This window comes from Ischnura elegans, chromosome 8, assembly GCF_921293095.1.
Source record: "Ischnura elegans chromosome 8, ioIscEleg1.1, whole genome shotgun sequence".
NCBI lineage: Eukaryota > Metazoa > Arthropoda > Insecta > Odonata > Coenagrionidae > Ischnura > Ischnura elegans.
The window spans coordinates 18393239-18419466 of record NC_060253.1 but is presented as its reverse complement, the minus strand read 5'-3'; the positions used below and the strand labels follow the sequence as shown (position 1 = coordinate 18419466).

General features: G+C 37.8%; 1 protein-coding gene across 4 annotated transcripts in view; it reads left to right on the top strand.

Annotated features, from left to right (window-relative positions):
• The window catches only part of LOC124164334 (fibrillin-1-like), a 69711-nt gene extending 52122 nt beyond the window's left edge, over positions 1-17589 (top strand). For all 4 annotated transcript variants that reach the window (XM_046541610.1, XM_046541607.1, XM_046541608.1 and 1 more), the window contains exon 11: positions 17137-17589. In XM_046541610.1, coding sequence (XP_046397566.1) covers positions 17137-17321 — 185 coding nt within the window. In that variant the 3' untranslated portion in view covers positions 17322-17589. The remainder of the gene's footprint in view (positions 1-17136) is intronic.
• The last annotated feature ends 8639 nt before the right edge of the window (positions 17590-26228 follow it).

Genomic DNA, 26228 nt, shown 5'->3' with positions numbered 1-26228 from the left:
GCGTCTGAGAATGGGGTTTATAGTGAAAATAACTCTCCTACCTTCGTAAGTACTCTTGAGAGCATCAGACAGCAACGACGAAATAGAAAAAGCATATTGCTACTATATTTTAGAAGAATATAAATGGCATCACTTAACTCCTCTCACTCTTTGACGTCGTTACCGGTGCACAAAACTTCCCGTAAAATTAATGCTGAATTTACTTCACCATACTAACCAAACACCGTACGGGACTTCAAGATAGATTTTCATTATTACTATAAGAGCACTGAGTAGGTACGTACCGTGTATTCCATCGGTAGAAAGGGGCAAATAAAAAGAATGATTGCACGAAACAAGGAAACATTTAATGAATTATTCATCATAAAACTACAAAAATTTAATTTAAACACGAGAAAACCTTCATACTTCCAACGGTATATCACAAATAAACACTGATCAAGCATATTTAGTCAAAGTCATATCAACGCAAAGTTTGAAATAACACACAAACGGTATCAAAATGCAAAAGTTAACACTTCCAAATAGATAGCGTAAAGTATGTCACTCAAGTTCACAATCACAACACTTGACGCGATGATACTGATGATACCTTCCGTGACATCCGCGGAATCTCGGTGTTTTTCTCAACGAATGTATTTTAAATAGCCCAAAATGTGAATTCAAGCGACAAAAATGTTTTCTAATTAAATAATTAGGTACCCTTGTGGAAGTATCGGACTTACGGCGAACAATGAGGCAAACGATGTAAACAAGCCGTGGCTCAAGATGAAGGTACATTGTTACAATACTAATAAAAGTAATTTCGTCACTGCTAATCCCAAGAATACAATTATAATAAGCGTAGGTGAACAATTATGTAGCAGACAAAGTCCTCTTCAAGACAATTATACTTGAAAATTCCAATACATTGAGCACCTAATGTTGCCGGTGTTCTTCTATCAACGACCGTTGAATCCTTGATTATAAAGGCTTTTTTGCTTGGGCTAGAAAAAATCCGATGGTAAATACAGCAAAATCTCGGAATACAAGCCACATCGCACCAACGGGAGTAAGAAATTGTGTTCGCAGAGTGATTAAACATCGTAAATATTTCACAAAGCAGTGATCAACTCTTTTTAACTTCTTCGCGGGCTGACGAATAACAGATGGCGTTTTCGGAGCCTCATTTGTTTAATGCAAACAAAGGAGAAATATGATTGGTCGAGGCGCCTAGCCTCGCGTGCGGGTGCCACTTTCGTACCGACAAAAGCATTACGTCACGAATTTGTCGGTTGCACCGACAATCTGTCGGTAGCGGGGTTTTGTGAATCACATTTCTATCGGTGCGACCGACGATCGTCGGTAGCTACCGACACCGACGATCGTCGGTATCCGTGTACAGAATTCCGCCCCTGGGGAGCAAAATCAACCACTTGGGATATTAATTTAATAGTTCGGGGGAAGTAAGTGCCTATAGGGTCTAGATATATAGGAACTTATAGATCCAGGATAATTTTAGTTGACTTCTAATTGTAAGTTTAGGGGGTTGCATTGATTGTGAATTCAACTACTTGCTTTCGTTGTATTTAACACCAGATCACATTAAATGGTGCATTTTGAGAGGATCACCTTGTCACGTTTGTTTACAGGAATGCTGAAGGAACTTCTTTCAATGAAAAAACATTGTGGTACAGCCTTCGAAATGCACCACTTTAAATGTACTCACTGGTAAACTACAAGTTTCCGCTTTTTATGCATTCGGGGTCATAGGTGGTTTCTGGTGATAGTTCATTGAATTTACTGATCTTTTTGGGTGTAAAATTAAACTTTGTCTTTCAACAGAATATATTATTAGGTTATAAAGTTCACCCTAAAGATACTTCATGGAATTTACATTTTGGATGAAAAAATTGAACTTTGTTATTCTGCAGATAAAAAATTAAACTTTGTAATTCCACAGAAATCAGTGCAATTGCAAAGTTTAATTTTTTGATCTGTGGAATAGCAATGTTATTTTTTCATCCTAATCGTTCAGGTTCGAGTAATTGTCAAGAGCGACCTATCGAAGAGTCAATATATATCGCCAAGAGCGACCTATCGATGGCTCGATATAATCGACCAATCGATTTGGCTGCAGCGATAGTACTGCCAACTAGCGGCCATATTTGAAAGTAACTCAATGTTGCGACGGTGGCGTCGCCCTCGGGAATCGTGGTACTACGTGGGACCTAAGGAATAATATACGGATAATACTCGTGTATACCCCAGAAATAGCGGACATAGTACCGGAAATACACCGCAATTACACCAGTCCTACACGAGTAGAAACGGGATATACATGAGTTTTTACCCGTGTTTTATCACGATTTTACACGGGTTTCGCACTGCTTGTGCTGTATGGGGCATGTATGTATTTATTTAGCCATTTAATCATTATGAAAACATTTTCCTGCGAGTTTTCCTTGCCACAGGTGCACTTATACGAATCAAAATTTGAATCCGCTCGGAAGAGAGGCTGGAAAATATTAAAAGCCCAATGATGTTCCGACGATTTTCGGCGTCGCGAATCGTCTGAAGCCTATTACACCATGAGGAGACCTCTAATATTCGATTGCCGGTCTTGAATTGAAAGTCTTTTCCTTTGCTGAAGTTGAAGAGCCATCGAGTGTGGTATGTACGTATTAAGGTTGTTCTGTTATTTATACTATTGGCATTTGCTGAGAGAGTGTGTTTATGATGTTATCAGTGTCAGTGCATTGTGATGAACGGTATTATTATTGGTGATAACGAAGTATTGTGGCACCGTTCAATTGGGTTATTGTCTATCAGTCATCTGGTTGTTGGGCTTTGTTTTCTTTTGTTCATCTTGAGTAGCATTTTCAATTCCATCGTCCTTTGCTGTAACCCACATACCTACGCTCAACAGATAGCACAAGTTTCACTGCCCACTTATCTCTTCTTATGACGATTAACTTACGAAATTATTCAAAAGTAGCGCGAACGGCTGTCCTGTTTAGATTATTAACCAGCCTGAGAGACAATTACCTATTAGCTCTAGGCTGTAAAAATATGATTGTACAAGTACTATCGATCCCTTTATAAATGGGTTCATTGGAAATGTTTCTTACAAACAACTGGTGGATTGATAGTGATGCCAGGGCATTTATTAGGGATCAATGGCATCAACAAAGCATTTATGTATCCTCATCGTCCATTCAATAGTTTAGGTTCTCGGTGTCAGGCGCTGCCTGAAGTATTATTATTAAAAGGAAGTGGTAATTAAACATACTCTTTAATTATTGGTTCAAGTTTGTACAAAGTAAGAAGTGGCAAGCATGCCCCACACAGCACACGGACACCTTTCGGACATCCGGTGATTGTCCGCCAAGTGGCCTATGGACATCCTACGGACAGCCGAATTCATACAAAATGATGTCCGCTGCAAGTCCGCATGTCAGTAAAAAAGGTGGCCTATGGACGACCTGAAATTGTCCGCTCTGGACACCTTCAGGACACGTTTAGGTTAGGATTGCATTTTGTTCGATACTAATAAATAATAGGTCCAGACAAGAATTTAAATAAATAAGGCATCAATTTCATGCACAATATTTATTTGGCTTCTTAAAACAGTACAATGCCAGAAACTACATACGATTTATTTAACTTTCTTCTTCCCCTGTAACCTCTCCTTGGCGTGCCTTAGCCAGCTTTGGATGGCAACCTCCACATCCTTTTCAGGGGCTGTCTTGCTCTCCTGCACTGCTCCTGTAATAATGAAGTATATAAACATTTCATTGTAGCAAGAAATTGTATCTTGTACGTAACAAGCAGATTACATAAGACAGGACGCTACAGTCTTATTAGTCACATGTTTAACATTCTTAAGGTTTCAAAATTAGGAAACCTGTCCATTACAGGCTGAATACATTTTACAAACTTTTCTTTGACTTTTTCTTGTTCTTAAATAAGAAAAGATTTTGAGTAAAATTATTAATGTGTTAGTAATGTATATATTATGATTAAGAACATTTTTCATAGAACAATTGTTGAACTAGATTTTAATCCCAAATATGAGAAGACTGTTGCCTGTTAGACCCTGGTGCACCATCTAGAAAAAAATTCTTTGATCCATCCTTGCCAGACAGCTTAGTAGAGGTCTCGAAAAAGATATTGGAAAAAGCATTCAAATGGAGGATAATATTTCTGAACAATTGGTCTCCCCTTGAAGATTATGACTACACTAGAGTGAATTGTGGAGGTGAAGAAAAGTGTTACATAAGCTGGAGCTAAGGAAGACTAATGCAGAAGAGCTGAATATGATATAGGAGTAAAGGAAACTAGAAAATTTAAAGGAGGAAGTTTAAGTGAACTAGATCTCTTGGGATTAGTGTGAAAACAGCCACACTGATTTGGCACACAAACCACTTAGCTGCATTGGCCGAGATGCAACTTAAAAAAATAGAAACTTTGAAAAACTAGCAAAAACTTGCTGTAGTTAAGGCCATTCCATGATTTAGATCTCCGAATTCTTCCAATCTTAATAATTAAAATAGATCTTCTAATGTAGTCTGGTATCAAGGCAAAAGTGACAACCTAGCTCACTGGCAATATTCACATTTCGACAGAGACATAACAGGGGAATAGCAGCTAAGGCCTGCTGTGAGCTACTGAAATTTCTATAGCTCCTACAAAAACACCTACTTCAAAACATCTTAGTTAGCTAGAGCTACTAGAAAATAGTAGCTTCTGTAGTACTGTGCAACTACCATCCCTGTTGAATAAGTTATCCCATTCTTAAGTTCTACAGGTGCTATACATCGAACTTTTAAAGAGCATGAGATCCTTTTCAACCACGTTTTTGGTAATTATACCTCCCATATGCAGAACAAAAATTGTTTTCAAATGTTTGAATTACTTGGTAGTGGAATCTGCATCTGAAAATAATACATAACAATACTATTTTCTCTACCTTTAGCATGGAAGGGTGAACCTTGTATTACAAGATGTTTAATAATTATTTAAATTTACTTTATATGAGCTCCCTTTAGAGGAGCAACTTGTCAAAAAAGTATCCAGACCAAAATTATTCCTCCTTGCTCAAACCTATATAATAATCAAACGAATACTTACACCTCTCTCACATGCCTCGCTTTAGCATGTTCCAGCCAACTCTTCACTGTAACTTCCACACTAGAATTGGTGGCTGTATCGTCCTGGTTAAATGCAACATCTGTAAAGAATGAAGACAAATAAGTATACAGACAATTATAAGAAGAGAGACATACAAACTTATAAATAGAGATAGGAAATAAATAAAAATACAGATGAACTATTTTTATTCAACTCCACTACATGAAAGCTATAGTCAGTAAATGCCTCCAGGTAAATATATCAGGTTCACGATACTCTACACCAAAATGTGTACCGATGGCTGTACGAAAAGATGCACAAGTTCTATTTTCTGGGTATAAGATTTCATGCAGCAGTTTGAGCAAATAAATGAACCATGAAACATAGCCTTAAGGTTTGTTTACACAATATATCACTTACAATTAGACCTTGTTTAGATTCATCCCGAGTTTCTTACAGTCGTCCTACAGTTTCCACTAAATTAAATGCATGGATGACTAATAGCACAGTTACTTAGTTTGTAGTTAAATTAGTTTATATTTTATTAGGTTAGCAAAGTTTGGCAGAAAAAATATAATAAACGCTATAAAAGTTACGTCGGCATTGTAATTTTTCAATCCCTAAGCCTTATCTTTACTGACATAATAGATCATTTATTTATTTAGGACCTAAAATTTTTAATTATTAACCTAGTTCCATCAAACAGATAAAGAGTATAAAAACTTTTTGTAAAAAGGCTAAACATTGGTGGTTATCCTATCATAACATTATTGTTCTTTTTCGATGCGTGCGTAACTATACATATCGAAAGAAATCACACGGTGTAGTCCGATTTCAAAGAATTAATAATTTACGTGAAACCTATTAATCATACATGCGTGTTGCAAAATCCCCCGGTTACACGTAAGTACAATTCCTAGTTATATTTATTGCCAAGAACCCTACTTGATTTGATTTAGGAACGGAACCAAACGGACCGTTGGGACTTCCAACAAATTCAGCCGTAACCTACGCTATCAAAACAACAGGTTCTATTTTATGCGCTAGCACTTACATTATTTCCTATACGTTCTCGCGTACAGAGACTATAGTACAAGAACTTCCACTTTAAATTATATCATGTAAACAAGGAACAAAAGCGAAAATTTCACCATGAACAACGGAAAAAGACGCTACCTTTAGTTGCCAAGTAACGGTTTTACCAAGACGGTAATGTTGTTCCAAGCAGAGCCATATTTTTCCTCGAGATGTTACAGGCTGAGTTATAAGAAATATAAGGAGCATGCGGAAACACTATACTGCCGCCAGTGAACGCCAAGAAAAAATTATTTAGAAGTCACATCAAACTTACTTGCAGCAGCATCTTTGTAACCGCCAAACCACCATGCTGTCTCCGGTGTTCCGTTCCGGTTCCTCTGTTGGAAAGGAGGAACGGAGGAATGTGGAGAACCATGGTAGAACACCTGAATCGCGGAGTAGCGGTAGATTCAAAATTCGTTCGCCACCAAAAAAACTAGAATTTCGATATAAAGTAAAGGTACGGCAGTACTTACCTTCTATCTTCTACTACTTCTTCTACTTGCCTATCCTTAAATTGGACAATTACAATTTCTAATCTGGGAATGAGGCCATCGATGCCGTGATAATTTTAGGAGAATTCTTACCATTAAAATTAAAATGAATTTAAAGCGTTATGTTTCATTAAAATACTTTCCAATCAATCGCCTCTGAGATTTTTTAATCCCTAGAGAGTAAATATTAATTAATCAATAAGTTGAAAGAGTTCATTTAACCTGTAGGAATGGAATGTCCCCGAGACGCGAACGTCCGCAGGACATTGGTACATAATATAAAATTTCAGTAAAAATCGATAAATTCCATTATTCCTGTTGTTAATTTTTGTAAAAGTTGCTAAATTTGTTTAAATTTAAGTAATTTTTATAATCATGAAAAGTACGGGTTTATTGTTCATTCAACGCTTCTCAACCGTACAACATGCGGAAATTTTTAATTTTTTGAAAGTTTCTAAAATTGTTGCTAAATTTATTTAAACTTTAAAAATTGTTATAAATAATGTAGAGAGTCATAAGTTCGTTCAATTGTTGTTGTTTAACCCGTGAGGCATGTAGAAATTTGTAACGCTCGTAAATGTTACTTAAATTGTTGCTAACTTTGTTTAAACTTGATTAATTGTTATAAACAATATAAAACTTAAAAATAGCGTACATTTGTTGTTCTTAAACTATAGAAGCGGTAAAAATGTCAATTTTTTTTTCGTTAAATAGTTTATAATTTCCTCCGAGTCCACACTCCAACAAGAGGATTACATTTGGTTACCTAAAATAATCCTCAAAATATCTCTTCCTCCACGAAAAATTTCCTCTTCCTCGATCGGGAGGAAGTATTCTGGCTTCAGAAACGAGAGAGAGTTTTTTTTCTTTCTCCCTTCTCCTATACTCCCTACTCGGAGGAGGATCACGAGACTTTCTCTCGGAGTTCCTCCTTGAGGAGGTGAGTGTTTTAAGAGGAAACCAAAACTCCCAAACCCTGCGTAATGGGACACTAGCTGGACGTCCGCTGGACATCCGAGATAGGACAGTGTGCGGACGGATGGCCAGGACAGCCGGCGGATGTCCTCTGGCTGTCCTGAAAATCCGCGGACACTGAGAGGACGCGACGGACGCGCAGCGGACGTCCTCTGGCAACGATGTGCTGTGTGGGGCACAAGCAAGTGATATCTCTACTTTCCCTTCTTAGCTTCATTGTATTCTTGGGGTCTGTGAACTAATTTACAAATCAAAAACATTGCTGATATTGACAATTCAAATGATTTTGAAACTACCTTCATTTTGTGATTCCATATTTGAACTTACTGCGGCTAAAGGAAGAAAATAAAGAGGACTTTTTAGTAATTAATTAAGAAGTACCTCATTGCTATTTTCATTGTTAAAGTCCTATTTGTTTACTTCTTTGATAGAGTACTTCAATGCTATATTAAAATGTGAAATGATGCAAATTTTTTGTTTGGAACGAAAATCATTGACCAGTGGTTTCTCGATAGTTTTCCTAGGAAAAAATCACCTGTGTGTAATTCATGTTTGGCATAGTCGAAGGCTGGATGAATCCAAGGTCTTGTTTCTAGGATAGGTTAAGTGTTTTTTGAAGACTACATGCAGTCTTATGGGCTGGAGATATTGAGCATGTCTTTATTTGTGTGTTTATTCATGTCATAAGCACCTATATTACCCTGAGTCATGGACTTCTAAAATCTCTTGTACATAGTTTGTCTGTTTCTATTATGCCTCATTTTTTGTCTTTAGGTGGTGTAAGTCAATTCTTTCCTATCTTCCATACATGTCACCTGGACTTGGTATTTTGCTGAGATATGACTACATGTGTATATTTTTAAATGACATATTTGTTAACATTCTCATTCATCTATTACATTTTGAGAAATCAGCACATTTGTTGTAAAATAAGCATGCAGTCTTTGCTAATGCTTATCATCTATCAAATAAGGTAGCTTCTCAAATTGACAAGTTTTCTTGAATGTAAGATTAAACTATATCTATTGCAAGTTCTTTTATTTCACATTGCCTTTGCTTATATTCTGACAATTTTTCAGTTATAATTTTTCATTACTTCCATAGCATCCAAATTGCTTCTTTACATTGAAAAAGTGTTTTCAAAATACATCTGGAGTAGGTAATTAAATGGAGTCACTGGTTGCTCTTATGTTAAGCTGTTTTGGTGACTGTCTGATTTGAGAACTACCATCGTGTTTGCTAAAGTCATTCTGACACATTGAAATTCAGTATCGTTTCTTGATTAATATACTTTGGATGCTATTATAATTATGCTTCTATTGCATTAAACTTGAGTGTCTTATTCAATAATGTGCATAAATGTTTCTTCATATCTGGGCTCATCATCTTGTTGCATCATTTAGAGGAACAGGGTGGTCAATATCTTGAATTCAGATCCTCCTAAATGGAGTGCTTAAGAATATTTTGGTACTGAATTTGGCCCATAATATTGTATGGATTAGCTTTTTTTATTTTCTAAGTGGATAGTCCTCTTACCAAGGTGTTCTGCAGTGCATATATTGTGCATTAAATTGAAATGCATGTTATGTGAATACCAGTGGTGATTTGTTTTATTCTTATATGTTACTCAAGTTCACTCAGTTGATGTCACCAAGATTATTCCTTTGTTCCAGATTCAATGCTGCCTGTTGTATCATGTTTGGAATTGATGGCTATATAATGGAACGACTTCTACAATGATAAGATACAATTACTGCATTTCATGTCCAAATAACCTAAGCAGAAGAAGCATGTGCAGTGTTATATTCACAGCAATCATCTTCTGCATTGGCATTGTGGTGTCACCATGTATTTTGCTTAATGAGAGAATATATCTGGAGTAGCAAAATGTATTTTTTCATAAATTTTCTAATTTGTTGTTTGTTTTTTCTATATTCAAGTTCAACGCTCAGTCTAAATCATATTGAACTTCTATTATGTTAAAACTGATTCCATGGGGTGTCATCTGTATTATTTATTTATGAGCAAGTGTTTGATGATGCTCCACATAGCTAGTTATTAGAGCATCACCTCTGTCAGTGTTTACCTGGCCTTGATGTATTTTATACAAGAGTAATTTTTTATATGATTACCTCTTAACTACCTGTTCCATTGCTTTACTCTGGTAATTCACATAAGTGGTTACATTTTTGAGTTCTTTACATCAAATTTGAAGATGAGTTGCTGATATGGAATTCTCAATCTATTCAATAGCATGGAAGCACCTTTATTCTAATGCCCTGACATAGGTATATTTGGCCTGGTTAAGTGGTTTTTCCCTCTTTGTTTGTTGTGTGTTGATACGATGACTAATCAGTTCTTATTGCATATATCCCTCTTTGGCATATACACATTTTATCATTACCAATATGTATAATGTTTATACCATGAATACTTGGTTATCTACCAGTTGAGTCGTGGTTAATGTGGATTGTTGACGGCTTTACACATTCTAGTGAAACATGTTTGCATTAAGTTGTCTTATATAGAGATATAAAATCAACTGTTATATCTAATATTTCATTATTTTGGCATAAAAAGAGCAAAGTTTATTATAATTTACCACCTAGTATCAGAGCTTTCTGGTTTAAATATCCTTAGAAGTCCTTAATTTGCAGGAATGATTTCCAAGAACACTTCTTACCTAAGATTTTAATGAATTTTCAAGTGAGAGAAAGATTCTTACATCACTTCTAAAAGGTGCATGGTTCGGTCTTTAAAAAATTTATTTACCTTTGCTTAACATATTGTCAAGATTAAAAGCCATTTTTCACATTTATTCCCATACAGTACTACTACTAGTCCACTTGTTTAGAGAGAACACATGTGATCACATCAAAGGACTCATGAATAAACTTAGGTGATTCATGCATGTTAAATTTTTGTAACTATTATGCAGACGTATGGAAATCATTCTATAATAATGTTAATTATCCTAAGCATATGATGAGGATGTAAAAAATGACTACTAAGATATGGATGTCATTCACATTAATCTCCAATTTAAGGATATTGATACCTAAGTGTATGGAAATTGTATTTTATTCCATGGCATATTTCAGTTAGGCTAACAGAGATGTCCTCTTGTAAATCTTTCACGGAATTGAATTGAGACAAGAGTGGACTAAATGAGGAGCCTGCTGTTGACAAAAGTCATCAATCTAGCTGACTTGAAGCTAACTAAGAAGGAAGACTTATTTCCATATCTTATCATATACTTTTGAGTGTTTTGTTACAAAATGCATGGGCATGCCATTACAGGAGTTGTGTCCTGGTCATAAAAGACTTCAGTAATCTTTTTTGGATTAATAGCAAAATAGTTCATGTCATATATAGATTGAATTTTATTCCTACATTAGTGCCCCGGTATATATATTAGGCATTTTGGCCTTAATATGAGCACTTTGGTTCTTCTTTATTTATCTTATGTTTCACTTCATTTCACCTTAAGCAGAGATGGGAATTGCTTATAATCACGAATATATTATCTGGGATTGGGATATTATGGGAGAAATGATCTCTATTTCAGTCATAAATAAATTTTTTTACCAAATGCGTCTGCTTGGAACTTGAAAGTTAGTACCCTTGTGTCAACTCAGATTGTAGAAGTTAATTTTATATGTCTAGTTAAGTATTACCTACTGCTGTTATTAATCACAACTAACTGTTCACGGAGCTATGTTGTGTTATTAGGCGTTCATTCATTTTATCCCACAAATTTCTTATGTTGATTTAATTGCAAGAGTGCGTCTTAGTGTACGTACTAGGTTTTTTGAGAATGGTCTGACATGATCCCCTGTTAGATTTTGTTCTACTATTACTTTTCAAGGAATTGTATGGATGTTCATTTTAGAATTGTTTTCTTTTGCTATGTGTTCTCTATTCCAAGGACTTATCTCCCAGGAAAAGACCCCAGTGGTTCACCTAGGCTTGTAGTTATTAAATTTTTTTTCAATTAGTGATGCAGTAAACAGTGGAAGGGCTTGCATAGGGATGATAATAAGCAAGTTGTTAAACCGTGATTCAAGTTTGTTTTTTCTAGGTTGCTGCAAGCCTGATTCCGGCTTGCATTGCTATTTGGGTACAAGGGCGGACTGGCCAGGTTGGCAATCTCTGAGTCACCCAAGCTTAGGGGGGCCCTGCTCCATCTTGAGGGGATAGCGAGCCGCTACGTTATCTTGGCTCACCTATGAGATCACAATATTTCCAATCTCTCATCATTCAAGGAACTCACCCGAATGAAATTTCGAGCAATTCGAAAATATCTTTGCAGCCCCTCGAAATAGTTATTAAATTTACAATTATTATGCCACCTCCCATTCTGTAGCTCATTGGCAATCAATCTGCGTCTTGAGATGCTCTTTTGTCATTTTGTGTTATGTGGCGTTCTCTAGTGGGGTATTAGAACACTATAACGGCCAATATTGGTGTAAATATTGGTACGTGTCATACGATGCCTAAAGCCCAATATTTTAACCAATATTGCGCGCCGATATATTGGCCAATAAATTGGCAAGTGTCATACGGGCTTTAGGGGGGCCCTGCTCCATCTTGAGGGGATATTAAAGGTGTAATTAAAAAAAGATATTCATTACTTAGGTTACTTGCACCAATATTTTTTGTAATTATAAAAAGTTTTGTGTTCATTGGTTGCTTTCTTTACTGCATACTCATTGTAAATTAAATGAAGTGAGTTAGGTGTCCAGAAGGTAAAAAAAAAACTGCAAGTGCTTATTTGGAATGGTTATTTGGAAAGATTTATTTAGTTTCTTTTTTTTAGATTTCAGTGCTGTTTCTGGGACAAATTCATTAAAGAGATATCAGCTCCATAATAAATTATTAATTTTCTCAATTTTCATAGTATTTCTTTATTAACTTTATCTACTATTTAAGAGCGAGAAAATTGTCAAAATCCATTTTCGGGCATGCAGTTCCCTAAAATTTTCCAAGGAAGACCTCCGAATTCCCCCCATCAGGACCCCAGACCGCTGGATACTACTATCATTGGAACAGATATGCCCTCTGTCTGTTTCTATCATTGGCATTTGGTATTGAGCACATCCATCCATGTGAGTAGGGGAGAGTGGGGCAAAACCGACCAGGCGGGTCAAACCGACCCCTCTAATATTCCCCAGTAGGTGTTGCTATCCAGCGGCAAAACTATGAACTAGTTGAAGAGGCCGCCATTTCGTGCAGATCGAGCTTGGTTTCGTTGGCATGCTTGACAATGTTGGGGTTATGTAGAGTTCTGAAGTTTTAACCAGTTTCTTTTACAACTTTAATGTCATATTTATTTTGATTTGAGAAGTGTAACCACAATATGGTTTACCGAAGGTGAGTACATGTGTTTATTTACAGTGTTTACTTATATTTTAACGTACGAGTAGCTTAGCTAATGATTTTGGATAACCTCAAATTTTCATATTTGTTTTACTGTGTACCTAGGGGCAAAACCGTCAACAGAAAGTGGGGCAGAACCGACCGGGGTCGGTTTTGCCCCATGATATTTCAACTTATTAGCTGTGCTTCACTATATCTATTAAAATAATAGAACCCATTTTATTAAGTACTAGCTGTACTCGTGTATAATTGTGCATAATATTGAGATTCCATCGTCTCAGCCAAACTTGAATCGATTGGGCTGAAATCATAGTCTTTTAACAACATTTCTATAATTAGCCTACTGGATGTTAATTCCTCATTTTGCTATGATCCTGAAACTAATACACCTGAAATTTTGTTTTAGACATGGTGAGGAACTATGTCAGGAAGACGGATCGGCAGAGTTGGTCTCATGAAGGGATGGGGGAGGCTGTAAATGCAGTTCTTGAGGGACGGATGGGATATACTGCAGCATCAAAATCTTTTGCTGTTCCCAGATCAACATTAATTGATCGGGTAAAAAAAGCTCGAAAAAATCAGCTAACACCTGTGCTAGCCTCTGAAAAACGTCTAGGGCGATATGACACTGTGTTTACGGAAGCCCAAGAAAAGGAGATCGTTGAATACGTACTGTTTATGGAGGCAAGATTATTTGGATTAACAATTACCGATCTTCGGCGGCTGGCATTTGATTTAGCAGAAAGAAATTCTATCAATCATACCTTCAACATGGTTGAAAAAATGGCAGGTAAGGACTGGTTTTATAATTTTGTTAAGAGGCACCCTAAAATAACATTAAGATCACCCGAGTACACATCATTGGCTCGAGCTAAAGGATTTAACAAGTGTGCTGTTGGAAAATTTTTTGACCTCTTGGAGTCAATTTACACTGAATATAAAATTCAGCCAAATGATATTTATAATGTGGACGAAACCGGGATACTCACTGTCCCAAATAAACCTTCAAAGGTGTTAGCTCTCCGGGGGAGAAAACAAGTTGGAAGTTTATCCTCTGCAGAACGGGGTATCCTCGTTACTGTGGAAACATGCATGAGTGCATCCGGGAACTTTATGCCACCAATGTTTGTGTTCCCCAGAAAGCGAGAAAATCCATTGTTGATGGATGACGCTCCTCCAGGATCCTTTGCCTGTTACCATGAATCTGGGTGGATAAATAATGAAACTTTCCTCGTCTGGTTCAAGAAATTCATCGATTTCTCAAATCCCTCAAAGGAAAAGCCAGTTCTACTCATTTTGGATGGGCATGAATCACATGCAAAAAATTTGGACCTTATTGACCTGGCACGGAAACATAATGTGGTTTTACTATGTTTTCCACCACATACAACACATCGTCTGCAACCCCTGGATGTTTCATTTATGGCTCCTTTGAGCACTTACTATGAGCAGGAAGCTAGGCAGTGGTTGTGTAGTCATCCTGGGCGCTGTATCACAATTTACCAAATCAGTAAGCCTGTGAATAAGGCTTTTACTAGGGCTGCCCTCATGCAAACTGCCATAAAGGGCTTTGAGAAGACTGGCATATACCCACTGGATAGGAACATATTTCCTGATGACCTGTATGCTCCATCTGAAACCACTGCTAGACCAGATGAAACAGATCCTACGAACTCCCAGTCATCAGCGTCTACAGAAGAATTGAACACTGCACCAACTCAGATGTTAGCTTCAGTTTCACCTTGTTCTGTCCAGCCCCAGACCTCTGAACAATTTGATCCCACATCTCTCCTGCCTTTGGATTATAGAAGACCCGATGTTAGCCTTCCTCAGTCATCTTCATCTGGTGTTAATCATCCTCAGCCACCAGCATTTCCTGCTTTTGATGATATGATGTGCAGGCCATCAACCTCTAGAGCACAAAATGAAGCCTGGAACCATCCCTCATGTTCTGCAGCAACATCGGCGTCAAGTTATCTCCAATCCCTTCCAATGGAAAAAAGTGTGTGGAAACAAATTTCACCCAAACTACTCATGAAACCTCCACAAGAAAAGGAAAGAGTTAAAAAGAAAGGAGGAAGAAAACCTGGAAAGACAGCCATACTTACATCGTCACCTTATAAATTAGAACTAGAGGAAGACGAGAAAAAAAAGGAGGAGAAAAAGATTATTAAAAAAGAAAGAATGAAAGCTAAAAACAAAGGAACAGTGGCGAAGAATGATAAAAATAAAAAGGGTCCTAAAGGAAAGCTTGCTTTCCAAGCCACAGCCCCCCAAATACACAAAAAGAAGTCGAAAAAAATGAAAACCGATGCTTTCGAAGATGAGGAAGAATATGAAGAAGACGAGGCGGCATGCATATTTTGCAAGGAATTATATTCAAGATCTAAAGAGAGGGAGGGGTGGATTCAGTGTTTGAACTGTAAAGAATGGGCTCACGAGGCGTGCGCTAATTGTGAAGAATATGACAATTTCATATGTGACTTTTGTTCCTAAAATGTAAATCTAAACTCACACAGTGTTAATTTCTTATTGTTAATTAATAAATATTGCTGTACATTGTAAAAACAGTGTGTTTTTTAAATATAAATTACCAAAAATAGCATTATAAACTTTTTTTAATGTAAAACATATGGGTGTCGGTTTTGCCCCACTAGTGGGGCAAAACCGACACCCATATGTTTTACATTTGCCCCACTAGTGGGGCAAAACCGTCATTTTGTCAGTGTTAGAAAAAAAATTCATATAAATTTAACCTGTATCAGTAAAGAATAATGCATCAGTATTTTATTTCTTTAAATAGTAAATATTGCAATTACGCTAATTTTGTGTAAATATTTGTAGCAGAAAGCCAAATTTCTCATGAAATAGCTTAGCAGGTCGGTTTTGCCCCACTCTCCCCTACCCTGCAGGGGCCCAGGTAGTACTTAAGACTGGGGGGGGTGGGTTTAGGTGCAACTATTACCAGGGTGTGTGGGGGAATGGAATACCCTCCAGGATAAGCGGTCGGTGCGAGATTAGTAAATTGGCGAATTTTAAGATAAATGGTGAGTTTTATGGCTTTCTGAGGGATATTTTATTAGTCCTTACACTATTCTATTAGTAATATTAATCCAATTAAGTAAAATGGATTAAAATTAAAAATTTCTCTGATCTCTGGGGGAGGAATTTATCCCCCATAACCCCCCTCGTTGCTCCATTGGTACCCAGGATCAAAGCAAGGAGGACATGTCGTGGTCTTTCAAGTAGTAACATTTTTGCAAAGAACGAAGAAGCCAAAACTGTAAGTAAATTATGACAGCGTTTCATTGGTCTATACAAGGAAGAGAATGACTTAAATTTGTTACGTCTTATGCGAAAATAATTTCTTTAAAATTTTCGTTACGAGCTTAATTTCTTTTCGCTTCTAAGGGGGGGGGGGGGGGCGTAGCCAGGAATTTCGTTCGGGTTAATGATCGGAAAAACTATTTGTCAAAGAAATCTTTTGTAAACTCGTCATTTCTCAATATTTTGTTTTTTAAATTAATCAAAGTAACTGTGTTTTCATATTGTCCGGGGGACAGGGGGGTCCTATCCCACCGCACTACGCCGCTGAAAGGCCGTCTCCAGCTGGTTACGCCCATCTACCCGCTGTCCTACTATCAGATTTCAGTCATTAAACTCGCGGCGGAATTGCTTGTGTCAGTACATATTTTGCAAAGAGCCTTTTTATTGAGGGTAAGAGTTTCCGTTAATAGTATTTTCAGTGATTATTTAGCGCAATTGGGTGTCAACCCATTAAAACAAGGGTTCGATCAGGTCGTAATACGTTTAGCCTTTGCCCTGGTTTTACCTTTATTTTCGCCGTTTCCATTGTTGTCATGCCTAGAAAATTTGTACTTATGTTACTGAAGGTTTCGAAAATCAATATCACCTATCCGAAAATTACCAACATTCTTCGCTTACCAAAAAAACGAAGAAATTTTACCACATCTCCTTATGGGAAAACGGAGTATTTACACTGAAAATGGCGGACGTCGTGGTTGCCATAGTGGAAGCCTATGCGACGACTCGACATGATGAGAGAGTAGTGTTGAGAGAGCAATCTAGAGGACTCTGGTCTTAGGCAGCCCGTGCACGCCATCTTTGGGCTGTTCCGATCCAACAATGGAGTGTATAGAGAGTCCAACGAAGAAGTTCACTTGTCAGTGTCGAGACGGATACGAGCCTGTTGGTGATGTCTGCAGGAAGAAGGGTCACTCCATACACCTCCACATAGTGATGGACGTAGACGTTGATTATTGATGACGAATGATTCTATAAATCCTATTTAATATGTGACGACTAGAAGTGCTCGCATCATTCATTGTGTCGCTAAAGAGAACTTACCACAAAGTAAATATTATAAATAATCACTTAATCATTAATATAAGTTATTGTTCCAGGATAAATCCAATTGGAACATTGCTTCAAAACAGCTTAAAGCTCTACATTCAGTTCGATGTCTTAGTATGATCATGGTTTGAAATCAGTAACACAGGAAAATATAGGGTAAATCGGGGAGATACTGCGCACGGGAAGTGTATGATATGCGGTGCAGAAAGGTATAATCCATGAGCTAATTACATTAAATACAAAGAAAAGCGGCTCTACCACAGCCACCTAGAGAGAAGGCCCGTTCACAGGCGTGTGACGTCACTCATTGAAGTGCTACCGCCAGAGCATGGCAGAACAGAAGTAGCTGTGGTGCTGTCTGCGACGGTGGTTTAGCCGCCGAAGTGAAAAGATAATTGATACCTAATTTACTCAGTCAATAAAATAGTCAGCGGGTTCCGAGAAAATACTGACACGCATCAACAAAAATATTTTTCAATCTGAAGTTATTCGTTAATATGGCGTCTTATGGCACGTAACATATAACTTCGCCGTTCTTAAGAAAAAACTATTTATAACTGATTCATAAATTGTCGTTGTGAACTAGAAGTACTACATAACAATATTAAAATCTGAAATAACTGCATCTGAATAATAAATGCTCTTTGCATCCAAAGAGCATTTATTATTCAACATAAAAGCGTCTCGAAATTCGATAGCATAAAGTGGTGATGGCAAGTATTTGATTAAACCTGGTTGCATTCCATATACTTCCCTTGGATAAATAATTTCTTTCTGGCAGAGTAAAAGGTGTTCACACAAGTCCCAAATGGATCTATTATTTAAGAGTGAATTCTTCTTTATTTTGAGATTGAATTAGATATGCCCATGGGCTATGAAAATCTTACCGTAGAGCCTGACGAAATAAGATTTTCAATGATAGTTGTGAAATTTATTATCGTTGACACATCTGCCATTATTACTCTCGAATGCATCAAAATGCAAGCCAAAATTTACGTATAGTCCAGCCTCGGCTAATAAAACGTACCCGTCCCAGGCGCTTTAAGTATTTGAAATATTATTTGGGACGAGCAAAAGTTTCAAACCCACTTCAGTAGATGTATCAATCTAATAAAAAAATTGGAAGTCCTGCCATATCACCAGCATTAACATTTGTATAAAGAACACGACATCTCTTAAATCACACCTCAGATCTTACTTAACATGCATGAAGTAATCACCACAAGGAATTTTGGCGGCAGGAAAGAAAAAAACTCAGAAGTAAAATACAAATATTTTGTATTTCCATTCGTCAATCAAAATAATACCTGCAATTTTCTCTTCTTACGATGAACCAATTTGGTGAAACAAATACTGGTATTTTCTTTTGAACAAAAATCATTTAAAAGAGCACTGGCAGAAGTCACAATAACTATCTTCAATAGTTTTTCAGATGAATGTCCATCGTCACATGATCCACTTATAAAAAACAAATCCACCATAGTCCTTTATGTTACTTCAAACACTATGACATTCTGTCTTCTAGATGATAGTTTTAAAGAAGTAATGGCACCCTCCTCCAATGACACTTCTAATTCAACACGAGTTATCTTCCCCATCTTCTCCCGCAAGGCCACAGGTTCTTTTCTGATGTCACTCGCTGAGAAGTGAATCTCACACCACTAAAATTAATAAATAAGAAAAAGCCATGAAAATTACTAAGTAGTTATTTCATTTCCAATTTTAGGCATTTCTGCATGAGAGATATCTAATGACTAGGCCAGTAAATATAGGAGAACCTTATGTACCGTAAAGATTTTTTAAATTTAACACTAGACCATAAGATGATTTCAGATGATGAAAGCCGGGCAGAGATAAATTCGGTTCTTTGCACCAATTGTAAGAGAAAAACGCATATTTTCATTTACGGTTGTTCATACACACCAATAACATAGTGTAGCATAGTACAGAAACTTACGTTTCTGACGAGACTCATGCATTTCTCATGATTAGATGCTATACATGCAATTTATCAAGTAAATATCGTTGGTCTTACGGAATTATATATAAGCTGAAATTAATTTGAACCCAAGAACCCTAGAAATGTATGTGCTTTCCCCCTAATATAAGGTACTACGCCAAAAATAAAAGACTGGTTGTTTCATCGAAAATACCTAAGCACATAAATTATCGCGTAGATAATTCAAATTGCTTTTCAACTATAAGTAACAAAAGTATAGTCAAATAAGCACTGTTTTGCTGAGTTTTTAGACGCGTGACACAGCAGAGGGCAAGATAATAAAGAATATTCGATGTTATAAACTTGGCAGCTATATTATAATTCCCAAGAAACTCTTTCAACCTCACGTTTACTGAACGAAATAATACAAAAAATTCAGCTAAAATACAAGAACTTCCAATTGAAATGCAGCTTCTGTATTTAAATCACCACTTTTAGTACTGTCAACATCCCCAAGTCACATCTAGCTAGAAATTATATCCAAATAATTACAGCTAGAAAGAGTACATACCTTACTGTTTTTCGTCGAGGTGAAATTGTCTCTTCTTATCCCCCATATACACTTCTTCTTCAGCTCAGGATCTTTTGGAAAGTTAAAAACTTGAACTTCGGGTCCACTCCTGGAGTTTTCTTCGGATGCTGGCACTACAAATGTGAAAGGAACTTTTTAACAAAAGCGCCTCACAAATACACGTTTATGAAGTCCAGCGAATGAAATACAAGAATAAAGGAAACTTCACTATCCTCAGAAACTTAAATTTTCACCAACTAACACCACAAAAGTCCCTACAATGTGGTAAAACGTAACGTAAATACACTCGTAAACAAAGTGGTCTCCAACGGCAGCCGGAACAACACTGCACTTCTCGTGGAGATGTCAGAGCCTCAGCCGTCGCTTGTGACGGGGCCTTTTCTCTAGGTGGCTATGGTCAAGTCACAGCCACCAGGTGGCTATGGTCAAGTCGAGTCGAGTATGGTAATTTCTGGATCAGGCAATACAACAATGCATGCTGTATAAAATACTCTTTTCACCAAATTCAAAGATACACACCCAGGTAATCCCATGAGGGGTTGATAATCACTATTAACAATCACAAAATCAAGAACACATTCAACATCTTTAAAAGAACACATCAAAGTAGCAATACCTTCGGGCTTGATTTTCATTCCACCATAGGACTCAAGTAGTACACTAGTAGGCTTAATGTCAACACTTTTCCCTATTTAATGCACGTACGGGAAAGACGTTTACCTGAGCGCCCGTGTCAAATTTTATTTTAATCGCTTTTCCTCCAATCATCACCTTCTCAACCCACTCATTAGGGTCTTTAATGACGTTTGCATCCACTGAATCAACGCACAAATTTACTGAGACTGCATAGCAGGACACTGATGATGTGTCCGACAACGAGTCATGCTCAACCACATCAACATGAAAATTTCGCACCCTGCACGACACTGCGAAATGATTCATTAGACCGCACTTTGCACACACTTTGCCAAATGCGTGATACTCGCGCGCTGCGTGTCTCGACTCACACCTATGGCAGTGAAATACGTTATGTGAGCTCTTTCTATTAACTCGACTCACTGCGTTGCCCATATGTGCACTTGCATCACTGCTTCGATGCCTTCCTTTTCTCACAATTGCAACAGCAGCACTGCTTTCTCTAGCACTCGTCGACTCCTGGATGACCTTCGCCTGGCGTCTGCTCTGCTCTACAGCTCTGCATTGAGCCGCTGCTCTATCAAGGGTCAAATCTTTAATTCGAAGGAAAGCTTCTTGAACCGCTTCATCCCTCACCCCGAAGACAATGCGGTCCCGCAATGCTGACTCTTCTTGAGACTCCACCCTGGAGAATCCGCAATTCTTGAGGAACCTCCGACAGTCAGCGAAAAAGTGTTCGAAAGTCTCCCCTTCCTCCTACATCCGTTGATTGAACACATATCGTTCAAAAGTCTCGTTAATTTTCGGAGCCACATATAGTTCGAATGCCTTTTTTACTGCTGTGTAGTCTTTCCCCTCCGCTACTGTAAGCCCGAAGGTCGACAATAGAGATAATGCAGGCGCGCCAAGGATGTTTAGAAGAACGGCGTCACTTTCTCCATCTTGCTTCGTGGCGATCAGGAAATTTTCAAACTCACTCACGAAGTTTTCCCAGTTTATGTAAGCACTCGTGCCGTTGAAGTCAACGGGCTGCGGTAGTCTAACGTACGAGGCCATTTTATCCAGGTTCTGTACCTTGGTCTAGCGTGGTCCGACGCTATCTCGCGTATGTCACTAAAATTATGTATCTATTACGATAGAACGATTCCACACGACTGCGCCATGTTTTATGTTGTGACTCAATGCAACATTTGGATGTTATTATTTAAAAAAGAATACAATATTAATAGATACTAGTAGGACTTTATTTATAACGGTCGCCATTACAATATGTCAGTCTCTCCCGAGCCACCGAGGCGAATGGTTGCCTCTCTGCTCTAACATAAGCGAGTCATGCCGAACTGTGGAACTTGTGGCTGTCCAGTTAAGCGAGGTGGTTCACTCCAATGTAGTGGTTGCTTGACTCTACATCACCCACACTGCAAGAATCTCACTGAGGAAGATGTAAGAACGCTTGAGGACCTGCAGAAACCCTGGTCCTGTGACCTATGCCTTGGAGAGAATAGAGGATCTCGACGAGACGACACTTCCATTAGAAGACCAGCTTACTCCTCTCCTGCCTGCTGTCACGGATCGTAGTACGCAAGCTGAAATATCACCTGGAGCAGACAATATATCTGATCTGCCAACGATGGAGCTTCGGAACATACTGCATGAGGTTCTGAAAAAGCTGGATGAGCTCAAAGAAGACCTAGTGTCATTAACTGAAAAAGTAAGTGAAAATTGTGCTCTAGTCACTAACCTATCAGCAAAGTTTGATATGATTGAGAGGGAGTTGATATGTGTTAAGGAGCTAACAAATACACTTCAGGGTAATGTGTATGACCTTGAGAACAGGTTGAAAAGACAAGAACAAGAACTTCTGAAAAATAGTGTTGAAATAAGAGGTGTGCCATTTAACGTCGATGAAGGTGCCGAAAGTATAGTGTTGAGCATTGGTTCCATTCTTAATGTTCCTTTAATCTTAGAGGATCTAGATTGCGCGTTCAGGCCACGACCCCGCAATATGAATTCCAATTTTTCTCACCCCCCCCCACCTATTATCGTACGCTTCGTCAGGCAAAGTAAAAGAAACGAACTCATACTCGCGCGGCGGACGAGGAAAAACTTAAGCACCAGAGATATGGGTTGGTCCTCTGCCTCGACGCAAAACACACAGTCAATCTACATTGATGAGGCCGTCACCCCATTCAACAAAAAAGTCTTTGCGTCCGCCAGAGACTTAAAAAAGAAAGGCAATTTAAAGTTCGTTTGGGTGAGAAATGGTACTATTCTCGCTAGGAAATCTGAGGGCTGTCCTGTGGCAGTTAGAAATACCGAAAAAGACTGGGATGTTTTTTATAAGAGATTTATCCAGTACTCAAATAACTAATATCAGGGCCCCTAATTCGACAACGAATTCTTCAATCAAAGCCAACTCAAAATCCCCCTCTGACTCGTTATGTATATCTCCTGTAAATGCCCAATCGCTACCCGCTCACATCAAAGATTTCAAATTGTATTATTCTACCAACTATATGCATGTGATCGGTGTGAGCGAGACCTGGCTTAAGCCAACCATCAAATCAGAGACTGTTGCTCTGTCTGATTATACATTATTCAGACATGATAGAGAATAAAAACGTGGAGGAAGATTTGGTATATATGTGCACACCTCTTTAAGAGCTAAATTTATTGGCCGTTCAACTATTACTATTGAATCCAAATTAGAGTTTATTGCTTTAGAATTTAGTTCCTTTTATTTCAAAATGATGATAGCGGTAGTTTATAACCCACCAAACTCATATAATCTGTCAGACTTTGAGTCATTTTTGACTAATAAGCTACCGATGCATGAAAAGGCGATAGTCATGGGAGATTTTAATATAAATATAGCAAAGAAGTGTGTAAATAGTGATCGGTTCCTTAGTGTAATTCAAGGTAGTAACCTCAATATTGTTCCTACAGCTCATACCTGTCACACAAAGTCTACAAGTACTACATTAGATATAATATCCGTTGACGAAGCCAAAAAAGTAATCTCCTGTGGGCAAACATCGGACCCTCCAATTTCTTGCCATGATCAATTGTATATTGTCGATAAGGTCACAGCTCCTGCTTTCACTCCAAAAACGGTCACATATAGAGATTTTAAGTCATTCCATCGAGAAGGATTCACGAATGACCTCTACAAAATTAACTGGTGTCGAATCGGTGAACTCGACTCGATCGATGAAAAAGTGGGGACATTAAATTCTCTGCTCTTAGACACTCTCGACATTCATGCTCCTATTAGGACTGCTCGAGTTACTCACCCACCAAAACCTTGGATATCAACAGAAATAAAGCTTAAAATTAAAGAAAGAAACATAGCTCGAGCTACGTTTAGACGCCACAAGGACCCGGTCATATACGCTGAATACAAAGGACCTCAGAGTAAGGATTGGGGTAGAGGGCGCTTTCAGGCTGCGCAGTAGCAGATTCTTGTAGTCAACATGGTTACCACGTGATCGTGGGAAGTAGTGCGGGAATCCTTATGTGGGAAGAATTGTGGGAAGTGTGGGATGTAAATGCTGTATATGCGGGATCTTGACTACATGCGCAGTAGCCAAAGCGCACTCTCCCCCATCCTTACTCTGAGCAAAGGGCTACAAAAGTGAGTCAAATATATGACTCGTAAGGCCAAAAGTGAACACTTCCAAAATACCATTGGAATGCAGACTGGTACAAAAACAATGTGGAAATCTATTCGTGGTCTTGGTGTAATACAGCCAAAACATATGATTATCATCAACACAAATCTAGATATACTCAATAATTATTTTTCTATAAAAGAAATTAACCAGGAATGCAATGTGAGCAACGTCCTAGAAGGTCATTAAAAAAAGTGTCCCTGGAAATAAGTTCTATTTCTCCCACATTTCTTCCTTATCAGTCACGAGAGCATGCAAAAACATCACGACAAGTGCAAAAGGTCAAGACGAAATAAATATTTCCGCAATAAAGATGGCTCTTCCGGTGATACTTCCAGCGCTTCTAAATATTTTCGATGCATCTCTGCAAACAGCGCAATACCCAACTCTATGGAAACATTCCATTATACGTCCAATCCCAAAATGTTTGGAACCTACCAATCCGTCAGACTACAGACCAATAGGAATCATTTGTGCTTTTGCTAAGATCCTAGAACGTGTGGTATTTGAACAAGTGAATAGATTTGTCATTGATAACCACATATTAGATTCATTACAATCCGACTTCCGAACAGGACACAGTTGAACATTAAGGAAGACATAAGAGGGGCTATGGAAAATCGAGAAGTCACAGTCCTGGTACTATTCGACTTCTCAAAGGCATTCGATATGGTAGACCATGAATTGCTTCTTCATAAACTGACGAAAGATAACTTCTCAAGTAGTTCAGTAAATTGGTTTCGATCCTACCTCAGTAACCGAACCCAATCAGTGATTGGACCTAATAACACACTTTCTAACTGGATATATAATTCCAGAGGCGTAGTTCAGGGATCAGCCCTTAGCCCTCTTCTTTTCTCGCTAGGTATTCATAAATGATCTCCCCGAAGTCATAAAACACTGTAAATACCATCTCTACGTTGATGATTTCCAGATATATTGCCACTCGTCAATTCTGGACTTAACATCTACAATTGCTCTAATCAATATAGACGTTGAGCGAATGGCATCCTAGACATTGAAAAACCACGTACGATTAAATGAGTGTTAAACCAAGGCTGCTATTCAGGATAAGCGTTGCAATAAAGAGCATATGCTATTCTGCGGGCCATTATTGCAACGACCCCGTATTCTGAATGACGTGTAGTAATAATTTTGTTCGGAATAGCATCATGCTATTTCTTGCGCGAGCTATTTGGAAGCTCCGCCTCTTCCCGTATGAAAAACTGTCAGAACAGCTTTCGCAACCAATGAGAGAGAAGACATTTTATATATTTTTCTGTATTTTACGGAATATTGACTTGCAATTACAAATAATTGCTTCATTTGCATTTAAAAATTATACTAAACCGTGGATGTACATATAATACGCTTTGAAAATCTCATTTAGGAAATCAGCTGTTTGTTGTTGTTGTGATAATATCACAATGGCTCCAGACAGGTGGGTTAGGTCATAATTTTACTGATATAATGATGATTTATCGGGCATAAATATTGAATCATTTACCTATATCCGATCGGTCCTTTATCGTGAGATATATGTTATGCGAAATAATCATTGAAAGCTAAATATGTTTGATTTTCTTCGTAATTGTCTTGCTTCGAAGTCTGTTTGTTCGTTGCATGTCAAAATAAATATGTATCAACTTTTATTGCTTTGATCGTGACGATATAGCTTTACTGTATGGACTAGAAGCTTTCGTTTCTAATACTAGCTTTATATAATATGTCTCCCTAATTTCAGTATTCAATTTCTGTTTAGGAAATGAAGTAGGTGGCAACGTCACAGCTGTGCTTTCATGTATTATGATGGAATGGTATCGATATTTCAGCTGCAGATTTGGAAAAAGCAGAGGGAGGTGATGGTGAATTTGAGGATGGATGGAATAGCTGTGAAAAAGTGAATCTAACAGTAGTGAATCGTGTGGAAAGTGCTGTTGTGCCACTTATTGTTGTTTTCGTATCAGCTGATTTTAATA